At 41.5% G+C, this 26,070-nt stretch overlaps 1 protein-coding gene and 1 long non-coding RNA gene across 4 annotated transcripts in view; both read right to left on the bottom strand.

Moving 5' to 3' along the window:
- Positions 1-26,070, bottom strand: part of nrp2b (neuropilin 2b) — a 106,692-nt gene that overhangs the window by 67,552 nt on the left and 13,070 nt on the right. For all 3 annotated transcript variants that reach the window (XM_085135317.1, XM_085135315.1, XM_085135316.1), the window contains exons 2-3: positions 25,572-25,752; positions 8,693-8,874 (exon numbers count right to left, since the gene is read on the bottom strand). In XM_085135317.1, the coding sequence (XP_084991443.1) occupies positions 8,693-8,874; positions 25,572-25,752 (363 nt within the window). The remainder of the gene's footprint in view (positions 1-8,692; positions 8,875-25,571; positions 25,753-26,070) is intronic.
- Positions 16,514-19,630, bottom strand: LOC146501130 (uncharacterized). The gene is made up of 2 exons (XR_014869786.1): positions 17,871-19,630; positions 16,514-16,799 (listed from the first exon to the last, which is right to left on the bottom strand). It is a non-coding gene; the product is annotated as an uncharacterized LOC146501130 (long non-coding RNA).

Below are 26,070 nucleotides of genomic sequence, written 5' to 3' on the forward strand. Positions count from 1 at the left end.
ACCATTACAGCCTAAATTTTAATAATATGTCTGCATTAAGTGCATAGTGATTACATAAATTACAAAAAAGTGCAATAAACTACAAAGAAATTGAAAATCGTTTTTGTTTTTTTTACATATATTTCTAGTTAGACAAATTTAAGAGGCTTATCCCTCAAAACTGTAAATACAAAAAAGTTGCACAAAACAGTTTCCCACCACAGGAAATTTATTTTGAGTGTCTTCATAGTTTTATTTTTGAAATACACCAATTTTTATATACTGCAGGAAAAACGAAAATAAATATTATAATGCAAATTTGCAAAAAAGCAGCATATGCATCAAAATAAACTATTTCCAGCAGTGCAATATGAGTCCTAAGCATCCCAGAAACCACACAGAAAGTCATAAAGTCAAAGATAACTTTTAAAAACACCAGTATAGGCTCATGAGGCCCTGATGGTAAAAAACTACATTTCTGCGAAAATGACGTCACTTCCGGTTTCGGGCAGGTCATGGTGGACATGCGATAGTTCGCGCTGATGGACGTAGGAAGTGTTATGAACAGCTGATCGGATCGGCAAAGCGTGTTTCTGGAATATTATGTTTTTGTTGCTGCAAGTGCTTTTTATGCAGTTTTTGCAAAACTATATGTGGAAGGAAACTGTGACCGAGGACAAGCTGATGGCATAAGATGTAAGTACAACTCCTCCGGTTTCATATGCAAAAAAAATTATTGCGCTAGCTCACGTGGTTGCAGAGCTACAGGGATTTAAAAATAGTTGCACAAAACGGAGCGTGCCGCTCTGACCGGTTTTAAAGGGTTAAATATCGCCTTTCTAAGGTGGTAAATCCCCAACTTTTCCACGTTGTGTAAGACCACAAAAAAGCACTAATATTCTGCACCGAATGCCAAGTTTCAGCATGCAGAAAGAAAAGGATCGGCCCAGGTTTTAAGTGCACTTAAGCCAGACTTTTTATTGCTGACAATTCCTGGGAAAAAGCACAGAGAGTTTCAAACCCGCTGTAATCTTTAAGAAAAATTAGCAACACTGGAGATGGTACGAGACAAACAGAATAAGAGGAGTGAGAGAGACAGACGGTCTGCTGACAGTGTCATGGATGGGTGGTCCAGCAGTTAAGAGGAGCTTTAGACATCATAATACATGCGCACAGTCACGCACACATAAACATGCTGTGACAGGGCGGTGTTACCCTCTCTATTAATGCACGCACACAGTGTGCTTGCACCAACTGGACCATTATTCCAGGCCACCCAGCCATAAGACCAAACACTGTCTAAGCCTCTTAGGGTACCCCATGTCTCTCATGAGTTAATGAAGAGAAGTTAGCCGACACTAAAACACTGTGTGCTCTGTGGCGTTGTAAAAATGAACCTAAACTACGTGTGTTTGCAACAACCTGTACAATAGACACATTTCAGCTGAATTCTTTAGTGCTAACAGCTTGTGTTTTATGCTTTTAACAGCAACCCAAAGGGTTTTTGGAGCTTTAAGTCTGTTTCATTCTGACTTACATGCATAACTAAACAGATGGTGTACACTCAAAAAAAAAAAATGCACCCTAAATAAACATGAAGCAACATTTTTGAGTAAAATGCAAAATATATAAATATATAAAATCAAAGGTTTATGTGTTCAAATGCTTAATCTTTAAGGAAAATGTCTTTGGTATAAACTGAATGTATATTTTATCTGATCAAATGACATTAAAGGTGACATTTTACTTTGTACTTGTGTTACAAAATTACACGGAAGCTGCAAAAATGTTTCTAAATGTATCAAAGTACAGTGGATAAACAGACCTGCTGTAATGTATCGCTGCAGCTAACAGTGAGCGTAAGTCAGCGTGTAAAGGAAATTTGAATGACTAAAGACGAGTAGACAAATGTTTCTGCTGTTCATAGTCGACACTCGGCCTTGATGACACGCACACGAACACTTCAGACACCACAGATGCTTAGTTGTTCTTACAGCATCGTCCACATGGTCACAGCGATCGCTCATCGTATTTGCGAATGAACAAAATACAACACATGTCTCTGTCTCCTCCCTGCTTTTTATCAGTCTGTGGAATTTCACTCAGCAAATGCATAAATCTGCCGGGACATGTGACTGATTTATGCCAGCTCCGATAAACCAAAGCATCGTCTGTGGACTTTTCTCACATTCTGCTTTGTTTACCGATCCGCATGAATGTCTCCTTTATTTCTGGCATCATTTATTTTCCACAACGTCATCTATTTTTAGTTTGATAAAGATGACCTGCATGCATATATCCCAGTTCTTCCTCTTCCTTCCTGGTCTATTTTTCTTGTTATTGTGACCTTTTCCCTCGTGCGGTGACCTCAGATGCGAGCAAACACACGCTCACCCAGAGACAAACACTGTCTCTTTTTGCGTCTGGCCCCCCTGCAGAGTCCATCACTGAATAGCGTGAGCCCGTGTGACTATTAGTGCGAGTGCCCGCATGTGTAGAGTAAACGCCTGACCAGTTTTCTGCCCGCAGTGATTTTTTCCCCTTTCATTACTTCACGTTAGTGGACTCTGCAAAAACACTTGTGCCACTTCTCCCATCTTCCCCCAGTCTGTCCCGTCTCGCTCTCTACCTCCACCTTCTCCGATTTCCTTTTGTGTTCACCTTCCTTCCCATCTGTTTGAAGCGGGTAGGTGTGAAAGAAACACGTGTTTAACTTGTAAGGGTTGGGGAACTGCGGTTAGCGTGCCGCGTGTGTCTGCATGAGGGTGTGTGTGTGTTGCTGGGTAGATTTGGTGATGGTGCTTAAGGCTCGCAAGGCACTAAGAGATAGGACCAACTTTCTCAGTGTGTGTTTTAAAATTATAAGCTTGTGAGTGCATGTAAACACTTTTATTTATCTAAAATGTGAACATAAAATATAATTCCCATAAAAATCTGCACGTTTGTTTATGTGAAGCTCTACTTTTATTCAAGCTCTTTTCCAAGCCTTCACCAGGCTCTCGGGCTCTCCTTTCATCAATCTCTAACAAACACACATGCAGAGCAGATTTACTGTAACATACACACAAAGAAAGGCGACCACACACGGTTTAACAGCTCCAGCGCAACCGCAGCCTTGCTTTCCATGTGTGTTTGGATTCCACTGCAGCGTTGTTTAAGTTGGAGGCTCGTGGTGCTGAAACTCTGACGTTACATTTGAGCCTCTGTCACTGCATCACTGAGGATTTCTCTTTATAAACTCACTCTGACATGAAAACTAACCGTCATCCCTGTTGTCATCCCACTCCAGTTTACTAAAAGTTCAAAACACTGTGATTCTTCAGTGATGTGTAACGGAGTGAAACATTGGAAATTTGATATTTGCATCTGTTTTGGAGCCGAAACTCTGCAGATAAGTGAAAGATTCCTATCCATCCATCCATCCATTCGCTTCCGCTTCTCCTTTTCAGGGTTGCGGGGGGCGCTGGAGCCTATTCCAGCTGTCATAGGGCGAGAGGCGGGGTCCACCCTGGACAGGTCGCCAGTCTGTCGCAGGGCCAACACACAGGGACAGACGACCATTCACTCGCACATTCACACCTAGGGAAAATTTGGATTATCCAGTTAACCTATCCCCACAAGCTGCATGTCTTTGGACGGTGGGAGGAAGCCGGAGTACCCGGAGGGAACCCACGCAAACACGGGGAGAACATGCAAACTCCACACAGAAAGACCCCGGCCTGATGGTGGAATTGAACTCAGGACCTTCTTGCTGTGCAACAACAGAAAGATTCCTAATTAACTGTAAATTTATTGAATATTTTAAAGACAATTCTGCTCTTTGTTGCACTCCTTTAAGCTCGGGGCACCTTTTCCTTGTTGCTAGGTCAGATCTGGATCCACCCTCTTCAATAAAATTCAGCGACGGCAGGAGGGAGCGACGTGATTGGTTTAACAGTCTAATGAACTGACTCGATGGGTAGCCGGACAGAGGCAGAGAGGAAGTGCCTGAAGCCATTAGGCAGAAAGTAAACAACAGCGGTAATCGGAAGGATCGTCACGACAGCTTCCACATTACACGCCGAGTGCGTGTATAGAGAGAGGTGTGGAGTGTGCGCATGTGTGGGAAGGTGTGTGTGGGTGTGCTTGTATTACTCACAGAAATTGTTTTGCTCAGTTTCACTCACTTCACATTTAGGTCAGAAACTGTCGCGTTTTTAACTCAGTGTTATTGTGAGCGTTCGGTTTTTAGGGGAGGTTGGTGTTAAAGGTTTAAGGTTGGGCTCAGGCCAGAGTGCGTCTACACTATTAATTAGTGAAATGTCCACTAATGCAAAGATAAGCAGTGTGTGTGTGTGTGTGTGTATTAACATCTCCATGCAGACACGCAAGCTGCCCTGCATTTGTGAGTAACCCTTCAGCCTGCATCACTGAATTCGTGTGTGTGTGTGGTGAGTTCTGGGTCACAATAACAGCTGGGGGCACACTGCCTAGACAGTGAAATTTGATTGGTCGTCACATAATAGCGGCTGTGTTTCCATTGGCTGGAATTTTACTACAATCTCCATAGTAACAGGGCCGTAAACAATAACAACAGTAGCGTGTCGTTTTTGTTTTGTTCCGTTGTTTGTATTTTATGTCTGTTTATGTGCTTCGACTTTAATGGCGGCTACTGGCGTGCACGCGTGAGCCTTCCATGTTCGCGTACATGTATGTGTGAATGCATTACATGTGCCTGTGTTCTCCATGCAAACCCACTCCTCACTCCATAACACACCCCAGTAACAGGAAGGCGTCCTCTAAATGTTCAGCCAAGCGAGTTAAGGCATTGAAATGCTAACAATCCAGCAACACAGGGCACTGAAACTGAGCGAATCACTGAACTTTCTTATAACAAAGACTTCAGTGTGAGCTTCAGATTCACAAAGAATTTTTTTTGGAATTGGAAAGATTCAGTTTAATTTAATTTTGAACTTTCTCCTCCTGAGAAATCAAGCCTTCCTCTTCCAAGAAACAGTAAACAGTGTCTCGAGGTGCAACGATGTTTACTGCTACTGGAGGCAAAACAGGACAGAAGAAATCAAATAAAATGAGAGAAAGGTCAACGAAGTGAACGGATGAATCACATCAAAGCAAAAAATAGTCATAAATTTAAATTTTGGAACAATTTAAAAGAAGAAGAGCTGTGATGAAGGTTTTTTTTTTTTTTTAAAAAGAGGACAATGCATAAACTTAAAGCTCTTCTCAAGAAGTTTCTGTCTTGTTTTGTTCCACATATTTTTGTGCCAAGCAGTGAGACTATATTTACCCGTAAGTGGAGGCCGTGAAAATGCAGGAGAAGAGGAGAAGAGAAGCTTTTTCATCTTTCTTTTCATTGAACAGAACTGAATGTGCAGGTGCCAAAAACAGATATAAATTTAGATGGTTCTCCATGAGGGTATACAGATTGTCTAGCATACACTCACACACAAAATCTAGTCATCCACACAACCAGACGCTCAGTTGCACCTTCCAGGATAACAAGATCTTGTTAGCCGTATGACAACAGCTTGAATTTTCCAAATGGCTCCATCATTACTGCCAGAAAAGGCTGGACACACACACACACACACACACACACACACACACACACACACACACACACACACACACTAAGAAAAGTCCTGGATATTCATAGGAGTTGGATTTAAATGGTTACATATTAAAAGTTGATAAGTAGAATGAGTTAAAAGTATTTCTCATATCTCAAATAAAATGTTTGACCATTTAAACACAATAAATAGACAATAAATAAATAGACTCAAGGACAGCTTTTACAACAGGGCAATAGCCCCGATCAATGCAAACAGCTGACCTGATTGGCTACCTCCCTGGACTTTTTTAGGGGGGAGGTAACAATGTTTAAAACAATAACAATAATAATATTTATATTTATAACAAGGTGCAATAATAATTAATGTGCAATAATAACAGTGTGCAATACAAACACACTTATTCTTCTTTTTTATTACTAAGTTATTATACTGTGTTGTTTGTGTTGCGTTGTGATGTGTCATATCGTGTCGTGTTGTGTTATATGTAGTGCCGACGTAGGACAGTTTTCCAATTTCATTGTACTATTGTACTATGTATGACTGTGCAATGACAATAAAGAGTTATCTTATCTTAAATGTGTGATTGTAGTTATGGCAAAATACCCAAACAAGGTATTTGTAATGTTTTAATGTCAGCCTAACTGCACATCATCAGCATTTCCAAACCACAAATGCAGAAACTCAGAAATGCAGTGAACAAAGAATGCTTTTCTTGCTCATTAAGCTGCACATTACATACATTTTACTGAATAAACTACAGTCATGTGTTGGAATTATGGAGTTAAGATTAAAAAGAGACACAAACGAGTGTTTACACGCAAAGAAAAAGAGAAATGACTCGATGATAAATTCAAAACAAAGTAACTGAGTCACAAATCTGCCTTTCTCTTTTTTTTCGTCGCTCTCTATTTCTCCCTCGGGTGCTGAACGCTGACACTCATGTTCATCAGGTGGACTCTGTCTTGTGTAACAGTCACACACACACACACACACACACACACACACACACACAGAGACACGGAGGGAAAGACAAGAAATCCCAAAACGCTGGTGCCAGCAAGTGAGAAACACCAACAAGCACACACACGTGTTGTGTTAGTAACCTCAGCCCTCTGTGTGTGTGCATGTGTGTGTTTGTGTGTCTCAGGGGAGCAGGGCTCAGGACTCAATTAAGCAGGCATGTGTGGAATGCTTTCAGTGGGAACGGGACAAGATGGCCATGGGGCCGACGCTACGCGCCTCTCTGTCTCGCGTGCCCTTGATCTCAATTGGTCTCGCTTTGGCTGACCCGTAGCAGCGTGAAGGGGAGCCGTGTCGGATACACACACTTCTACACACACACAAAGTGCCATGAAGGGAAGAGATGTCTTGCCTGGACAGACTAAAGAGCTCTCGAGGGTCCTCGGCTGCGTCTCTTGTGGTTTTCGCTCTGTCTCCATTGACACCAGGGAGATAAACGAGTCTTGGTCGCCTAATGAAGCATGTTCAATCCTCTGCTAGCTTGTAATACAGTTACTAATAGCCTATTCATGGGTGCAGTTCTTATAAAATCCTGTTCACTCACTGTTAAGGCTGCCCGCGTGTGCGGGTCATTTACAGTGATAATGTCCTTTTTGGGAGTGCTGGATAGACTTTATGGGTGCCGATGAAGAGGGCTTTGTCAGCCGTACAACAGTGTCGTACTGGGGTTGTCCTGGCAGTTTAAATTCTAATTTAATAAATGTCATTACAGGTTATTAAGCTTGAGTCTGCAATCCGTGTCACCTGGGCTGGAGCCTATCCCAGCCAGCACAGGGGGAGAGGCTGGAGGATGACAAAGGCAGGCATCCACACTTATTGTCAAAGTCAGAAATATGTATGTTGAGTGACTGTGGCTCAGGTGATAGAGCGGGTCATCCACCAATCAGAAGGTCAGTGGCCCCCTGTCTCCGCCAGTCTGCTGGTTAACCCTTTAAGACCTACCATAGAACCAAGTCCGCCAGAGCTTATATTATATGTTTACATGCTGTGGAGCCATTTTTGGGAGCATTTCAAGTTGCTATACATCAATACAACCATTAAAGCCTAAATTTTAATAATATGCATGCATTAAGTGCATAGTAATTATATAAATTGCAAGAAAGTGCAATAAACTACAAAAAAAATTGAAAATTGTTTTTGTTTTTTTAACATATATTTCTAGTTAGAGAAATTTAAGAGGCTTATCCCTCAAAACTGTAAATACAAAAAAGTTGCACAAAATAGTTTCCCACCACAGGAAATTTATTTTGAGTGTCTTCATAGTTTTATTTTTGAAATACACCAATTTTTATACACTACAGGAAAAACAAAAATAAATATTATAATGCAAATTTGCAAAAAAGCAGCATATGCATCAAAATAAACTATTTCCAGCAGTGCAATATGAGTCCTAAGCATCCCAGAAACCACACAGAAAGTCATAAAGTCAAAGATAACTTTTAAAAACACCAGTATAGGCTCATGAGGCTATATGGTAAAAAACTACATTTCAGCGAAAATGACATCACTTTCGGTTTCAGGCAGGTCATGGTGGACATGCGATAGTTCGCGCTGATGGACGTAGGAAGTGTTATGAACAGCTGATCGGATCGGCAAAGCATGTTTCTGGAATATTATGTTTTTGTTGCTGCAAGTGCTTTTTATGCAGTTTTTGCAAAGCTATATGTGGAAGGAAACTGTGACCGAGGACAAGCTGATGGCATAAGATGTAAGTACAACTCCTCCGGTTTCATATGCAAAAAAAAATGATTGCACTAGCTCACGTGGTTGCAGATCTACCGGGATTTAAAAATAGTTATGCAAAACAGAGCGTGCCCGCTCCGACCGGTTTTAAAGGGTTAAAATACTGAACCCCACGTTGCCCCGATGCATTGTGGGATGGGGTGTACTTGCAGGGACTCCATCAGTACCAGTCCGTGTCATCATGTCTTTGGACTGTTGGACGAAACTGGAGCAGCCTGGCTTAGGTAGAGCATGCAAACTCCACACAGAAGCCCAAATGTGCTAACCACATCAGCCCATGATTCAACCACTGAATACAAACTGTTCAGTATCAAAGGATTTTTATTCTCTTTTTTAAATATATATTAAAAAAAAGAGCAGCGTAAGTGAAAACTTACCAGTTTTGAAGATTTCATAGCGGAGCGAGAACCCCGCCCCCTGGTGGGCGTAGTCTGACACAAACTTGATGTGGAGCGCAGGCCCTGAGGATATGATCGGTGGGGGGGCGATGTTGCTGCAGTGCTTCCCCAGTAGGTCAGCTGACTCTGAGTTCCCGTCATGGATCTCTACATAGTCATACCTGCGACACACAAACACACCTCACTAAGCACCTGGACAGAATTTCCCGCGGCGATTCAGAGCTCGGTCGCCGGCAGAAACACACATTCACCAATCACGTTCAGCCTAAAATATCCGAGTATATTCATGAACATCTGAAAGCATTGCATTAGTAGACTGATGAGGTGTTTAGAGGAGGAAAGGAAATGACGGTTCAATTACAGGAAGAGAAAACTGTTAAATTCCCCACAAGCTGCTTTTACTCTGATCTTATTCGTTTCTTCTCCTTCCTTTTTTATTTGGCAGGCATCACATTGGATTTGACTGTAAAAAGGAAGCAAAGAGCAGATTGTTTGCAGCTATAAGGGGCTAGGGGGACTTCTGAAAGCGCAGTTACTATCAGGGCGGCATGGGTGTCATCGCGATTCAAATAAATACAGCAGAAGAAGCTGGCAGTTCACATATGGTGCGAGATGAAAGGAACCACCTGCGTGAAGCAAAATAGAAAAAGGAACCTTTTTAAAATTCTGTAACCGACTGATCGCATACTCCAACAGCTGAGCTTCGTGGTTTGCAGAATATAAGTGCAAACAAAAGGAACGTGTGAGTAATATGGCGAGCACTCTTTCATTCTGCATGATGTCACACACAGTGCCGTTTAGAAATCCCCACAAACAGATTCCCACTTTCCCACAATATATTTACAAGTTTGATGGCTTTCAAAGCACAAAACAACGCAGCACTTAAACAACGATCGATCTGTTTCCCATAAATCACAAGATTTCTGGTTAAAAGGTCAAAGTCACAAACGTACACAAAAGCCAAACTGTTTGAACCGCGAAGGGGCACGAGGCCCTTTGATGGTACAAATTGACTAATGTGGACCGAATGACTCTGGTTTACGTCTCGCAGAAATGTGAGTGGATCGTGTTTGTTGCTCGGCTTGTTTTCAAAGACACATTTTTAAAAGGATTTAGGTCGTGTCTGTGCTGTTCCCTCCGGCTGTGTTAAATCCTTATGTTTAAATAAGACAGGAAGCACTGCGATACACAATTAACTACAAATAATCAAGATGATCAACAACTAAATGAAAGTTTCCTTGTTTTTTCATATCTGGTACTTTTTAATAGCGGTGTCTCTGAATTTCACGGTTATTTTTAATATTACACATTTATTTGCTACAGACGGGTGCGAGCAATTGTTTTTTCCTCTGTAAAACGTTGGTACTGACTGCACATCTATTTTTATTCTTCTTTCTTTCATGTTTTCTGAGCACAAATGTTACGGCCCATCTCCGGAGCGTTGCCTCTGTGTCTGAATACCAGAGACACACCTGCCTGGCTCTAAAATAGCTTCCTCAATAGAATTTCCTCCAGCAGCTAATTTTCTTACAGCAAAACAAAACTCTGGCTGACCTCCCCCTGTAGATGTTTGTCCATCGCCTGCGTCTGACCACATGAGTCACATGAATTGCTTCAACACTGAGCTTTCAACATTTTTCTAAAGTAATCAAATGGACACGCTTCCATTTACCCTGGAGTTTAAAAGGTTTATACATTTCAAAAATACTTTACAGTGGAAACAGAAAACCTCCCAGTGAGCCAGTGGATTGATGGATCATGTACCACTGCATATTAAACATGCGGTACAGACATAATAAAGTTAAAAACATATATAAGGCCAGTATTTGTCAGTCAGTATTTGTCAGCATGCATTAGTAATGCGCATTAAAGTTACACTCATGTTGTTACTTTGTTACAAACTTTCTTCAGCTCTCTGCAGGATGTGCACACATCTGCACTCGCGCTATGATCAGCTGATTTCAGTTCCCGTGCAGGGAGGAGGAAAACTACAGCGTGGTCTACAACTTTTAAGGAGTCATGACCAGAGATGTGCAGTAACGCGTTACTTGTAACCGTGATTTTCTTGCGAGAATGTCTCATGACAGTGACGTAAGCGAGTGTGATGTTCCTGACAACAGCTGTGTGCAGATCAACAATGGATCATATATCGAGTGCAGAGAGAGTATGAGCGTGCAGCGTTTAAAGCGTGGAAGTACTGACCTTACTTTGAGTTTGATTCCGTAAAAAGTGACAAAAACATTAGTGTCCGCTGTGCGTGGGAAGAAAACTTCTTTTTACAGCGAAAAAAACCCCTAAACATCCGAGCAAGCACCGAGTAGCTACGACGTAATGACAAACTCACAGAGAAACTGCGGTATCCTTCCACTGACCGCTGCACACCTGCACCAGGATAAACCTCCGCCTACTCTACTCCTGCTTTACAGGTGAAAATAGAGCAAAAGGACCGCTAGTCTTTGACTTTATTTATTTTCTGCTGTGTTTTACTTGCATCTGAAAGAGTGAGTGTAAACACAAAAATATATATATATATATATATATATATATATACATACATACATATTATGTGCTGGAATGTGCAGAAAATAGGTTTAAATGTTAAACTAATTTCTTCCAGTCAGAGAATGGTGCATATAATTAAAATTTTGCTTCATGCATAAAGTTAAAAGATTAAAACTAATAAAACAAGTTTTAAAAAGAGACTTTTCCATTTGATTACATTTTGTATGATGATTATGCAGAAAAAGTAGAATTGGGCTGAAAGATCTATCGCTTTATCACCTATTCAGGTTGTAAATCATGTTTTTAAAAAGTAACTAAGTAACTAAGTAACTAAGTAATTAATTACTTTTGAAAATAAGTAATCAGTAAAGTAACGGGATTACTTTTTTGGGGAAGTAATCAGTAATTAATTACTGATTACTTTTTTCAAGTAACTTGACCAACACTGGTCATGACGTGAGAATTGTTTTTATTTTTATTGTATGAAAGGACAAGAGTGTGATGGTAAAGTGCAAACTGCATCTAAAGAACCCAGACTGGTGTTAAAGCAGAGTGTATGCAGACCCCAGCATAGCAGCCAGAGCCTGTAATTAAACAGGTAACGACAGCAGTGCTGAGCCGCCACGCTCAGCGCTGAAGCCTCCAGCCTGTAAATGCTTCTGCAGTAGAAATGCAACGACCCTAAAAGAAAACACTAGAAGAAAATTCATGTCCTCAGCAGGATAGGGATTAGTGTTGGTGTGTCGGACTGTAGCCTAACGTTTATATTGTTAACTTCATATGCTATAGTGCATTACAGGCCATGGTATGGAGTAATGCCAAGTAATGTAACAGAGTACTTTTTCCAGGAATAAAAATCCACAAGCTTTGTTAAGAAAAACTCCGATGCTGGCCATGAATGCTACTGTTTGTGGACAAAGAGGCCAAAACACATTCACAGATAGATGTTTTTTGTCATTTAGAAGGATAGTGATAACTCTACAAAAACTATTCAGCCCAGACTCTAAACCTCATAATGAGGTGCCAGGATTTAAGAGAGACGCGACCTCTGTGGTCGAAAAACGTGTGACAACGTGACAAAAACTGCAGTTCGCCAAATGGGCACTCGGGGCCGGCTCCATGCACTCCCGTGTTAAAATACTCCACTTTAGAGGAGAAAGGCCTACAGGCTGATACAAAAACATGACTATGTCTGAGGTTAAGTGTACTCACAGCATGTCCAAACAGTCTCTGCAATCCCATCCATCCATTTTCTTCCACTCATCTAATGCAGGCTCACAGCTGTGCTGGAGCCTTTAAACTGTAATTCCAGTAATTTAATACTATGTTATTTATCCCTAATTAACAACTACAATGTTAATTAGGGCTAGCACTCATACAATGTATAAATGTGATAAATGAACCTGATAAATGAGCACTTCCCTCATCCAAATATGATTACTTCTGGTTCCAAATTTAAAATAAATACTAAAAGCTTCAAAACAGGGGTTTGCTAGCCCACAGGTGAAGTCAAGGTGGCTGTGCCTTTAACTCTAGTCAGCGCCTTCTAGTTTGTGCTCCTTCTCATTACTTGACACTAGAGCTGGGCGATATATCGAGTTTTTAAAAAATATCGATATATTTTTATACGAGATATAAGATGTGACAATATCGTTTATATCGATATAGTCTATGTTACGTTATAACTATACTTGTGGAGCCGCAAGTTTACCTCTCTTTCGTCCACTTTTGTCTTTACGCAACATTACTCGGCCTCGCCTCTCCTTCACTGAACACAACTCCCCCTCCTCCCCCATCGCTTCACCTGCAGGAAGCGACAAGATGGACACGGCAAATCTCCGTTAACGAGTTACTGCGCATCGCCCCGTGCGTGGGGCTGGACGCCGTCAACGTGTTAGCTAGCTAACCACGCTAACGAGCTAACCACGCTAACGAGCTAACCACGCTAACGCCATGCAGCCCAGAGGCGCTGCACAGCCTAAAATCCTTTCATTCTCTTAAAAGTTGACAGCGCGCCTTATGTATGAACTCTGGTTGTGTTTACTGACCTCGAACCGATTTTATGTGGAACACAGCGCTCAGCAATCTGTCAAAAAATGTTTTAGTACGACTTTGGTAAGCTACGGTGCTGCACCGCTTGATGGATTGTCGGAGCATTACGGCTACCGAGGAGCCTCGCGGAGTGATACGTACTGTGCTTCAAGGTAATATTACCCTACTGTGTATAAGGACCATAAATGGCACCTGTTAAGAGACGTGGTTATGAAGAGGATTCCAAACTCAATGCTGTCAGTCACGCAGTAGAAGTTGGGAACAGAGCAGCTGTGAAATCTGTCTTTGTTACCATGCTCAGCATCTTTTAGTTTACATTTTGACTGCACAATTATGAGCTTTTTGTTATGCACAAAAACAACATAGTTTTCTTTTATTTATGGAGCATGATTATTTAATAAATGCTCATAATTTATTTTTGAGTAAATTTTATGTACATCTATGCTCTATGTTAATAAAAGTGCCTGTGTGACATCTGGGACACAGCTTTGACTAAGAACTCTCTTTTTGTTCTTACTTTATGGCTTTAAAAAAAATATCGAGATATATATCTTATATCGCCGTCCAGGTAAAATATATCGAGATATGAATTTTGGGTCATATTGCCCAGCCCTACTTGACACATCCTGCCATAATAAATAGGTGGTACATTTTTACAGAGTAACATTTTCAGCATGTTGTACTCTCAGTGAGCATTTTCAAACATGTTCATTCCCTATAACATTTGTACAATAAACCCCACGAACAATAGCGATGAAGAGGACGAAGCAGACAGCAGTGTGTGAGCATGCAGTCTGACAGGTGAGCCACCTCCCAACATAATGAGGGTCACACACCTCCCACTCTCCCATCATGTTTTGTGAGGAACTAACACAGTTATGACGCGCACTGCGAGCATGTGTGCGCGCATCTGTGTGTGTGGATGCGCGCGCATGTGTACGTGTCAGAGTTCCTGTCATATTTCCCCAAGAGAACGCCTCGTTGTGGTGACAGTTTCCTCCTCCCCTCTCTAGCACTGACAACTTTGTCTAACAGTTACTCACACCAGCACAAGATCTCCTTTCTCTCTTTGTTCTGGCCTGCGCTTTTTCTAATGATTTCTATTCTTTTCTTTCTACTGTCATTCTTTCCTCTCTTCCTCTGCGTGGCTTGTTTTAATGTTGTCAGGCACATAAACAGTGGCTAAGAGGCAGTGTGTGGGTAAGAGAGAAGAAGCAGAGATGGTGAAGAAGGATTAGGGGAGCTTTTACATGTTCTAATGTTTAACTCTGCTTCATTAATTGTACTTATAGGGAAAAAACATGAGATTACGAGCGAGATACATAGGCAGGTGGCAAAAAAACAAAAGAAAAAAAACAACATGATAATCTTTCCGAGGCCCAGCTGTCCTCGAGCCGGCATTATCCACTTTTGGAAAGCATTTTGGAAAAAGCTCAGTTTTCAGGTGTAGAAGCAGGGTCAAAACGAAGAGGAGAAGATTTGAGATTTAGCCGGTGCAGCGTGGATGTAGTCTGGGAGGGAACATGACACTGCATTCACTCTGCCAGCTCCACACCTAAGACAGACAGAGACAGGTGTGCTTCGTGCCAGCCGTCCTCCCTCCAGCTCTGTGCTTTTAGTAGAAAGCAAAGACTTGCACGACTACTACACGCTCGCATGAGACCTGCTTCCACGCACATGTAAACACATGTACACACACACAGCCTGTGGCCACGCACACTGATCTATAGAAGGGTTCCCAATCTGTCTGTGTGTAGGAGGTTCACAGCTTCTGACAAACTGTTTAATCTTACCCCATCACCCCAATACATTTCACTGCAGGCCAATCAGTGATGTACTGAGACTGGCCACGGGGAATAACACGAACCCCAAATGTGCTTCTCTCACACTTCTCCCTAAAATGTATTTGTTAACGAGCTGTTTGCATAACATGTGAGCACAAATTGAGCTGTGAAAGAAGACCTTAAACCACCTCTAACATTTGACATTCTGAGAGATTTGTGCGCCTGCGCTTGTTTGTGTTTTGGGGATGTTTCAGAAACGAGAGAAGCCAAGGCTTTTCCAAAGCCTGCCTGCCGGGAAGCAAGCAAAAGATTTGGATACAGATGAACTTCCACCCCTGATTCTTTTTAATTGCCTTCCACACATTCCCTCTTTTTGGGTTGGGAGTTGTCTTCTTGCACCTGCACGTTTCTTTCAAACATCAGTGGCGCCCTTAGCAGCAGACGGAGTGTCTGTGCAGCACACACGGCCGGTGACAACAAAGAGAGCTGAAGCCGGGCCAGGTGGGCGTTTAAGTGTGACAGCCTGTTAAAGCGTTGGTGCAAATTCAATCTATTAAATGTTTTTTGGGGGATGATATGTTAGCTTGATAGACTTCTGAGAAAGTTTTTAAAGGAAATGACATTAACTTCATATTCAAGCACGTGCATGCATGCAGACACACTTTGCAGCTTTAGTCATGTGAACAATGCGACGGACTTTAAGCTAAGCTAAACATATCGGTGATGTTTTAAAGTGGTTCAAAAGGAAGTGAATAAAACTATCGACTCACTGTCAAGACAAGAAATAATTATAGGTTTGGTGGTTTTAGCAAGCCTCTGGGAATCACAAGTGCTTCTTGCAACAGCGCATGTCCACAGCCTGGTACACTCAGAGTGTTTTGCTCTCTATAGCCACTTTACCCGTTCATAATAGCTCTCCTTGGGCTGGACTTTTATCATAAACTTTATTGTGTAAAGTTAAGAGCATGGCTGCTTTGGCTGGCTGCTGGATGCTGACACAGTAGCTGTCTGCTGTGCTTTACCCTCACTGACCTGCAGCTTCCAGCCAGGTTTGTGGTTTATTATCCTTTTAAAGCATTTTCAACACAAACCTTAAATAATGCAGTTTGTCGTGTGTTTCATTGTACTAACGGACTTTCAATAAAACCTGTGCCACGCTTTCATTTTCATGATACTCGGCAGGAATTAGCAGCTGTTAGAGTCTGTGTAACGCACTCATACAGTGTATGGATGTTCCTTTTTAACCAAGCATGCTAATACGTTAATGCTCCACCATTTCCAATAAATATGTTTACTCCGGAATAAAAAGATGAGCTGGAAGGACAGTGAACTGGCCCAGGATCAGATCCCAGTGTGCCGGTTTGTTGGAACCAGCTGACCTGAGATCAGTTACATTTGTGCCAACATTCAAAAACAAACTCAAACCCTGTTTGTTCACACAGGTCTGCACTCAGTAGCTGTGTGTGCGCTTGTGGTTTTCACCACTAATAGGTATTGTAACACCTACACACCCAAAGTCAAGGCTTCAAAATGTGAATGCAAAAGCCAAAAGGTGGTGCTGCAGCTGCTCCGCCCATCTTTTTTATACAGTCTGAGGCTAAATGTCAAAACGAAGTATTTGTAAAGCATTCACAGAACGAAGGAAAAGATCATGTAGCGCTCCCACTTATTTCTTATTCAAAATATTCACAGCTGATTGTTGTGGCTCCCTGCTGTGTGTATACCTGTGTGTATACCTGTGTGTATACCTGTGTGCAGTGTTGGTCAAGTTACTTGAAAAAAGTAATCAGTAATTAATTACTGATTACTTCCCCAAAAAAGTAATCCCGTTACTTTACTGATTACTTATTTTCAAAAGTAATTAATTACTTAGTTACTTAGTTACTTAGTTACTTTTTAAAAACAGGATTTACACCCTGAATAGGTGATAAAGTGATAGATCTTTCAGCCCAATTCTACTTTTTCTACATAATCCATCATACAAAATGTAATCAAATGGAAAAGTCTCTTTTTAAAACTTGTTTTATTAGTTTTAATCTTTTAACTTTATGCATCAAGCAAAAATTCAATTATATGCAACATTCTCTGACTGGAAGAAATTTGTTTAACATTTAAACCTATTTTCTGCACATTCCAGCACATAATAAATATATATATATATATATATATATATATATATATATATATATATATATATATATATATATATATAGATGCAAGTAAAACACAGCAGAAAATAAATAAAGTCAAAGACTAGCGGTCCTTTTGCTCTATTTTCACCTGTAAAGCAGGAGTAGAGTAGGCGGAGGTTTATCCTGGTGCAGGTGTGCAGCGGTCAGTGGAAGGATACCGCAGTTTCTCTGTGAGTTTCCCATTACGTCGTAGCTACTCGGTGCTTGCTCGGAAGTTTAGGGGTTTTTTTCGCTGTAAAAAGAAGTTTTCTTCCCACGCACAACGGACACTAATGTTTTTGTCACTTTTTATGGAATCAAACTCAAAGTAAGGTCAGTACTTCCACGCTTTAAACGCTGCACGCTCATACTCTCTCTGCACTCGATATATGATCCATTGTTGATCTGCACACAGCTGTTGTCACGAACGTCGCACTCGCTTACGTCACTGTCATGAGACATTCTCGCAAGAAAATCACGGTTTTAGTAACGCAGTAACGCAGCGTTCCTACGGGAAAGTAACGGTAATCTAATTACCGTTTTTGCAATAGTAATCCCTTACTTTACTCGTTACTTGAAAAAAGTAATCGGATTACAGTAACGCGTTACAAGTAACGCGTCACTGCCCATCTCTGCCTGTGTGTGTACCTGTGTAAACGTAAAGCAGCAGTGAGTTTGTCACCAAACCCGTTAACAGAGAGTAAGGAGGATGACTGACTTCACCGATATCATGTAATAGGACTGTTACTGCAGACAGCTGGACAGTGTGTGTTTGTGTGTATATAAGTGCGGATGTGTATGTGTCCACCAGTAGTCTCCACGACAACCAATCGATTCCTCATTATGGCTTTAACACACATTGATCAGGCTCAGTCCTTCACTACTGCACACACACAGACACACACACACACACAGACTAGATAGCAGGGGCACCTTCAGGGCACCGGGGAGTGTCTGTAAATCAGAGCACTGATATTATCATTATTACCTACGCTACCTTGAGGCGTGTGTGTGCGTATGTGTGTGTGCGTGCTTGTGTGTGCATGTGTTCATGTGCGCTTCCTAAAATCACTACCTCGGAGCTTAACAAATCTTCTAATTTCTCTTTCTGTAACATCAGGTCACTCAAGCAGTGGAGGATAACTTAATCCCACCTTCCACTGGGGTTGAAGTGACTGCTTATTAGTTCTGCACTGGTTATGTCCTCGAGGCATTTTCTCTAGTTTGGAGAAGAATAACCTGAGAAAGCAACACTTTGACACTTTAAATCATTGTTGTTTCTGGTTTCTTACTTTTTTAGAATCTGAGATTTGAGAATCGAGAAAAGATCACATGGAAACATTTGAAGAGACAAAACTCATTAGTTTGTGACTGTGAGGCTTCACGCTCCACACTCTATGTGGACTGAGCTCGTGACAAAACATTTATGTAGGTCTCGTCAACTGGCTGCGTTGCTCACCATCCAGATGTGCTGCCCTGCATCGAGTCAGCACGTGAACGTCATTTTAGCACAAATAGGGCCCTATACAGGAGCTGTAAGTCACTGCAGATGTTGTTTATTGCTTCAGCATATAGAAGCTGTTGTTATTTGGTTGCCCGTGTAGCTGAGTGGCAGACGAGGGATGAACAAACTACTATGCAGCAACAACAACGAGACCACTCTCTCTACAAATAAATTGGCAGCATGATCCAACCTGCAGGGGAGGAAGGCATCCGCCTGAAGGTTTGCCTGGGCAGGAGTTTTCCCGTCTCAAAAGCAGGTAAATAAACTCAAACTATGTGTCGTGGCACAGATCCAGACTCAGAGAAGAACCGTCAGCTCGTCTGTGTTGGGATACCTGTCTGGACGTTGACTCTCCTGCTTGTAGTCACTGTGATGTTAATTCAAACTTGCAGGCAGCTGCTAAATGCCCACAGCTGGTAATTGAACAGCCACTGTCACTCCATATGTTCTTCCTCACTCTGTCATATAGGCTTTTCATCTCTCTTCCCACCTTTCTCTTTCTGCCATCCTGCCCTCAGGCTAGTGTCACATCACATCACTCTCCCTTTACTTTGTCTCTTGGTTGCGTCGCTGGGACTTTTGCTCACCAGACAGGTGCGTGTGACAAAATAACAGTATCACAATACTACTGATTTAGCAATGTATTTGATACACCTCAGATTGAAGAGAAGAGAAGAGAAAAGAAAAGACAAGAAAAGAAAAGAAAAGAAGAGAAGAGAAGAGAAGAGAAGAGAAGAAAAGAAGAGAAGAAAAGAGAAGAAAAGAGAAGAGAAAAGAAAAGAGAAGAGAAGAGAAAAGAAAAGAAAAGAAAAGAAAAGAAAAGAAAAGAAGAAAAGAGAAGAGAAGAGAAGAGAAGAAAAGAAGAGAAGAAAAGAGAAGAAAAGAGAAGAGAAAAGAAAAGAGAAGAGAAAAGAAAAGAAAAGAAAAGAAAAGAAGAAAAGAGAAGAGAAGAGAAGAAAAGAAGAGAAGAAAAGAGAAGAAAAGAGAAGAGAAAAGAAAAGAGAAGAGAAAAGAAGAGAAGAAAAGAGAAGAGAAAAGAAAAGAAGAGAAAAGAAGAGAAGAGAACAGAAAAGAAGAGAAGAGAAGAGAAAAGAAGAGAAGAGAACAGAAAAGAAGAGAACAGAAAAGAAAAGAAAAGAAAAGAAAAGAAGAGAAGAGAAGAAAAGAGAAAAGAAGAGAACAGAAAAGAAAAGAAGAGAAGAGAAGAGAAGAGAAGAGAAGAGAAAAGAAAAGAAAAGAAGAGAAGAGAAGAGAAGAGAAGAGAAGAGAAGAGAAGAGAAGAGAAGAGAAGAGAAGAGAAGAGAAGAGAAGAGAAGAGAAGAGAAGAGAAGAGAAGAAAAGAAGAGAAGAAAAGAGAAGAAAAGAGAAGAGAAAAGAAAAGAGAAGAGAAAAGAAAAGAAAAGAAAAGAAAAGAAGAAAAGAGAAGAGAAGAGAAGAAAAGAAGAGAAGAAAAGAGAAGAAAAGAGAAGAGAAAAGAAAAGAGAAGAGAAAAGAAGAGAAGAAAAGAGAAGAGAAAAGAAAAGAAGAGAAAAGAAGAGAAGAGAACAGAAAAGAAGAGAAGAGAAGAGAAAAGAAGAGAAGAGAACAGAAAAGAAGAGAACAGAAAAGAAAAGAAAAGAAAAGAAGAGAAGAGAAGAAAAGAGAAAAGAAGAGAACAGAAAAGAAAAGAAGAGAAGAGAAGAGAAGAGAAGAGAAGAGAAGAGAAGAGAAAAGAAAAGAAAAGAAAAGAAAAGAAAAGAAAAGAAAAGAAAAGAAAAGAAGAGAAGAGAAGAGAAGAGAAGAGAAGAGAAGAGAAGAGAAAAGAAGAGAAGAGAAGAGAAGAGAAGAGAAGAGAAAAGAAAAGAGAAGAAAAGAAAAGAGAAGAAAAGAAAAGAAAAGAAAAGAAAAGAAAAGAAGAGAAAAGAAAAGAGAAGAAAAGAAAAGAAAAGAAAAGAAAAGAAGAGAAGAGAAGAGCTAGCATGAAGTGAAATGATTGATTGAGGCAGAGTACAAAGACAAGGTCTAAATCATTAGTGAAAGCATTAATGTCGGCTGGTGCTTCTCTGTCATATAAATCACTTTTTAACTCGCTGCTTTACTTCGTGCTTATTGTTTAAGCCATGCAGCCGTGAAAACGGTGATGTGACTGTCTGCCTTTTACACGCTATAAGGGTTTATTTTAGAGCCAGAATCCACTCCCAGCATCTGCTTCTGCTCCTTATGCAGGTTTATGGAAGCCTCATGCTGCATGTCATTTCAATATTAGCAGATAGCATCTTAACAGGGTGTGGTCCCGCTGAATAAGAGGAGGCTGACTTAGAAAAGGAATTTAAGTGATGTATAGGCACGAATCATGAATAAGAGAGAGCAGATGCATTTAAAGCATTTAAAGGAAGTGTATGTTTTCTGATATGCGATGCTCAGTAATGATTTGGCTTAGGAGGGACAAAAAGAGGAGAAATTAGCTGGAAACAGAGAGAGGAGGCTGGAGAAGATGAACCCTAAAGGAGAGAAGAGGACAGGTAAATGAAGGAGGATAAAAGATGATAGATGGGGTCTACTGGACGGCAGTGTGAGGGTGGGAGGGGCAAGGAAGGGTGAGATGAATAGTGCGAAGGGAACGGGAAAAGGGCCAGACGGGAAGAGGAGAGGCGGGAGCTGTCAGGATGATTTGAGTTTGCCCCCAATGGACCCTGACGCTGCACTTTTCAGTGTGTGTGTGTGTGTGTCTGTGTGTGTGTGTGTGTGTGTTCGTTCCAAAATAGAGATCTTGCTTTCAGAGACAGAGCAGTGCAGTGAGCTTACAGGAAGCTCTGAAGCAGTGAACCAGCTGTTGTCTCATACGGTAAACTTCAGGAAGCATCTCTTTGAAACTCTACCTGACGATCCCAGAAGTTTCCACATCAATCCAGAGAAGCGCTTTACCTGGATTTCACAAATACTGTGAACACTCACACACAATATATTTAGGTTACAATCAGGTTGAAGAACTAGAGCCAAAAACCTGTGAGAGAGATGGACTTCTTTACCATCGTTTGCCTGCTGCTCAACACTTTTTCATAAATCTGTTAGGCTTTAAAAAACTTCTTCCCTCTAAATTTTCTAACATTCGGCTGAAGGAAAAACCTAGTGTGGTGATTTCTGATGGTCACGCTCTTCATGCCATGTTCTGAGGCTGGGTTTGAACTCCCTCCTAGATATTTTCCATTCATTACAAAACTATTTTTGTGTCCGACCAAGCACAACGCTCAGAATGTCTTCCAGGAGAGACACATATCCAAGCAGCATTGTTTCCCATCGCCCTCTGGGACAGCTGGCATTTCAGTTTTGAGCAATTATAAACCTATTTGATTTCCTGAGTGCTTCATAGCGCACTGTTGGGTGTGCTGAATAACAGCGACACCAAGCATGCGTGCCTCTAAGGTGAAATAAAGCAGAACATTTTCATCTCAGGGCAGCGAGTGCTGTTGTTGTATGAGAGGTCGATGGCGACGCAGATGAAGACCGCAGACGTTTGAAATGCCTCTGAGGCCATCCGTCATCAGTGCTGGTGACGGAGCAAATCGTGGGTTTGTCACCTGGGAGACTACGGTTCGGTAAAAAGCTGTGGTTTTGGTTAAACATACCACAAACGTTTAAAAGTGTCTTATATGTTCTCTCCTCACATACAAGGTCTTAAATAATCAGGCCCCATCTTATCTTAATGACCTTGTAGTACCATATCACCCTATTAGAGCACTTCGCTCTCGCTCTGCAGGCCTACTTGTTGTTCCTAGAGTATTTAAAAGTAGAATGGGAGGCAGAGCCTTCAGTTTTCAGGCCCCTCTTCTGTGGAACCAGCTTCCAGTTTGGATTCAGGAGACAGACACTATCTCTACTTTTAAGATTAGGCTTCAAACTTTCCTTTTTGCTAAAGCATATAGTTAGGGCTGGACCAGGTGACCCTGAATCCTCCCTTAGTTATGCTGCAATAGACGTAGGCTGCCGGGGGATTCCCATGATGCATTGAGTTTTTCCTTTCCAGTCACCTTTCTCACTCACTATGTATTAACAGACCTCTCTGTATTGAATCATATCTGTTATTAATCTCTGTCTCTCTTCCACAGCATGTCTTTTATCCTGTCTTCCTTCTCTCACCCCAACCAATCACAGCAGATGGCCCCGCCCCTCCCTGAGCCTGGTTCTGCTGGAGGTTTCTTCCTGTTAAAAGGGAGTTTTTCCTTCCCACTGTCGCCAAAGTGCTTGCTCATAGGGGGTCATATGATTGTTGGGTTTTTCTCTGTATCTATGAAGCGCCTTGAGGCGACTTTTGTTGTGATTTGGCGCTATATAAATAAAATTGAATTGAATTGTTCCCTCGAGTATCCTTTTAACTTTTTCAAATATTCCTAATTGCTTTTTTATGCTAAGGTAAGAGAGAAACAGTATCTCCTGTATGCTTAGACTTGACAATAAAGTCTCAAATTGTTATAAATGAGTAAATGTAACAAACTGGAAACGAGTGAGAATGACTTTCTTAAATAATTGAATATGAAATATCTTTCATCATCTATACAAGCTACATAAAGAGACACAAATAGCTACAGTTTCAGTCAGATTATCGAGTTCAGACTGGCTTAAAAATACACACAGGTATTACAAATACAGCAGACTTCCATGGACATACATGTCACCACGGTGATGGTCACGTGATGCAAAAAGGGAAGCCATGTTGATTCACGGAGTTCCCGATGTTCCCGTTGTTCCTTTTCATCTCCCTGAGTCCCCTCAGCTGTTTCCCTGCACTTAAATTACTGCTGTACATGAATCTTAATGAAAACATCTCTCTTTGTTCTGGCTTCCACTCCATCGATTTTCTCTGCAGAGCCACCGGAGTGCTTGACAAAATGCGATGCATTATAGATTACAGATTCCCATCTTAAATTGCAATCAGGCCCATAATAGATGAGATTGCTTCATCATAGTGACATAATAAAACAAGTCCTGCCTGGCCGGGCATGCAGATTCATAACCGTGCTGTTGTCGCAGCTCAGTGTTGGTGGAGAGACAGATGCTACTGTATGGTGAGGGGGTTGTTTTAATGCTAAAAATATGAGAGGAAGCATATGCTTGTTCATAATGTACTCTTTGTCTGTTAACACAGATGACTCCTTTGTCCCAATAATGTGAATGTGTGTGTTTCCGTCCCCACAAACTAAAGATTAATGGCAGTTTTCACTTGCTCAGAGCTGAAAATCTGCATGCCCAAGAAAAGAAACACATTTATAACGTCCTTATGACCAAACAGTGTTAAATGAAAGAGACATCAGGGGGCTGTGCTGGTGTTTGTGTGTACACTCCCCCCACAAACACAGACGCACACCGGCAGCCTCTTCTCCTCGGCCTCTTTGCCCTCTGAACCTAACAGCTAAATTTCAGCCTACTGTTACACAAACACACACACACACACATGCACGCACTCGGTGCCTGTAGACTTAAATAGCCCTGAGTTGTAGGACACTTGTAAGCTTGAGATGTTACCACCAACAGTGTGAATATCGAACTCTTAATGGCATAATCTGTACGGTGGCTTTGCAAAAAAGGTGCTTGTCATCACTGGGAACAAACTGGAGTTCTTTAAAGGCAGTGTACAAACACACATGTACACATTCAGTATGCATGCACCACAATAAATAAATCAGCTGCTGGTGTTTCTTGCAGATTTCCTCCTCCTGGGAAACGGCCGGGGTTTAAATGGATGCAAAAAACTCAGAGAGGAAGGGGAAAGGAAGTGCAGATGTAGCAAAGAAGGGAGGATAGATATGTCAGAGAGACAAAACTGAGAGAGAAAGAGCATCTAATGTATCAAAGTGAATGCAGAGTAAAAGTGGAAAAAAAATGTTGGGGGAGACGAGAGAGAGAAGTATGCTTTTCATTTCCACAGCACAGCGCGAAAGAAGCAAAACTGAGCAAAGCACAGCGGGCTTTTCAACCTTTCAGCCTCTCAACAAACAGGCAGCCGGTTGAAATATTGATGCTTCAATTCCAACAAAGGAATGTCTGAATGATTTTGGTACATCTGAGTGGGGAAATTCACCTATCTATAATTGATACGGCTGAAATGTTAATAACTGGATGGGAATGCACGGGAACGGAAGCGTGCGTGCTCGTGCATGCTCGTGCGCGCTCACAGTGGCAGCAATGCCCCAAAGGGTCTCCTCTGCTGTTTGCAGGATGCATTCACTCATCATGTGACAGTAAGTAGTTTCTTTTAAGCCAAGTCAAAGCGTTGGACAGTTAATACATTCATAACTTGAAGTGAGAACTTTCTATATGACCTATGAGGCAAATCATTCCCTCTGTACTCAACTGTTTGCAGCCAAAGTGGAGGTAACAGTAGACTCAAACCCTGGTGGAAGCCTGTTATCCAGCCTGCCTTTATCACTGCTTGCTGTATTTTTATTTCAGACAGTCAAAATGTCCTCGTTCTGTGAGCCTCGGTGTGCAACCGACGCCAAACAGCCAAAAAACAATGATGGACACCAAATCCTCTAATCTGTGTTAATTCTTCCAAAGTGTGAAAACCATGCTGGAACAGTAAATGTGTTGTAATTAGACCCTGATAATTAGAGACAAGGGACCCAGGGAGGTCCCAGAGTGATTATTATGGGATAGTTAAAGCCAGAGAAACAGGAGGAGAGTGGGCTGAAGTTCACCGAAAACACTCTGCAACAGAGAGAAAGGCTGGCTCACAGAAAAAGCCGTCTGCAAAACTTCTCGTCTTTCCTCAGCTGCGACTTAGCGAGCAGCTTTAAATCTCTTAATCTGCTAGTTTTTACTCCTTTTTTGGCAAGATATATCAAGTCCTTTGTGCATTTTTCGCTTACCTGCAGTCCAGTTTCTCTATTTCAAAGTGCGGGTTAAAGTTCAGGACGATGCGCTGCGAAGACTCGGGGGCCGTGATGACCCAGCGGCAGTTCTGGTGAGGTGGATACTCCAGAGGGTAGCCGGGGGTGGTGATGTAGCCCGCATCGCTCGCATCTAAAGTGCCGCCGCATGGTTCAGATGCTGGATGGAAACAGAGAGAGATAAGGAGAAATCATGTTTTACACAAGTCTGGAAAACTCGAGTGGATGATATGATTACTTATAGGCTTTGGTCACCAAAATCATGAAACTTTAACACAGGTCAACACACGAGTTCACAGGTTAGATTAAGTTCACCGAGTCACGTTTTCAGGGAAATTCAGGAACAAGAGGGCAGAGGCTACGTGACCCGGAAGACTAAAGGTGAAAAAATAAAATACAACTGAAGACAAATGATAAAACAATGACGAGAGATAAACTTCCATATTAATTTTTATCTGTAATAACCTTCACAGCAGTA

Source organism: Neolamprologus multifasciatus, chromosome 16, assembly GCF_963576455.1.
Source record: "Neolamprologus multifasciatus chromosome 16, fNeoMul1.2, whole genome shotgun sequence".
NCBI classification, from domain to species: Eukaryota; Metazoa; Chordata; class Actinopteri; order Cichliformes; family Cichlidae; genus Neolamprologus; species Neolamprologus multifasciatus.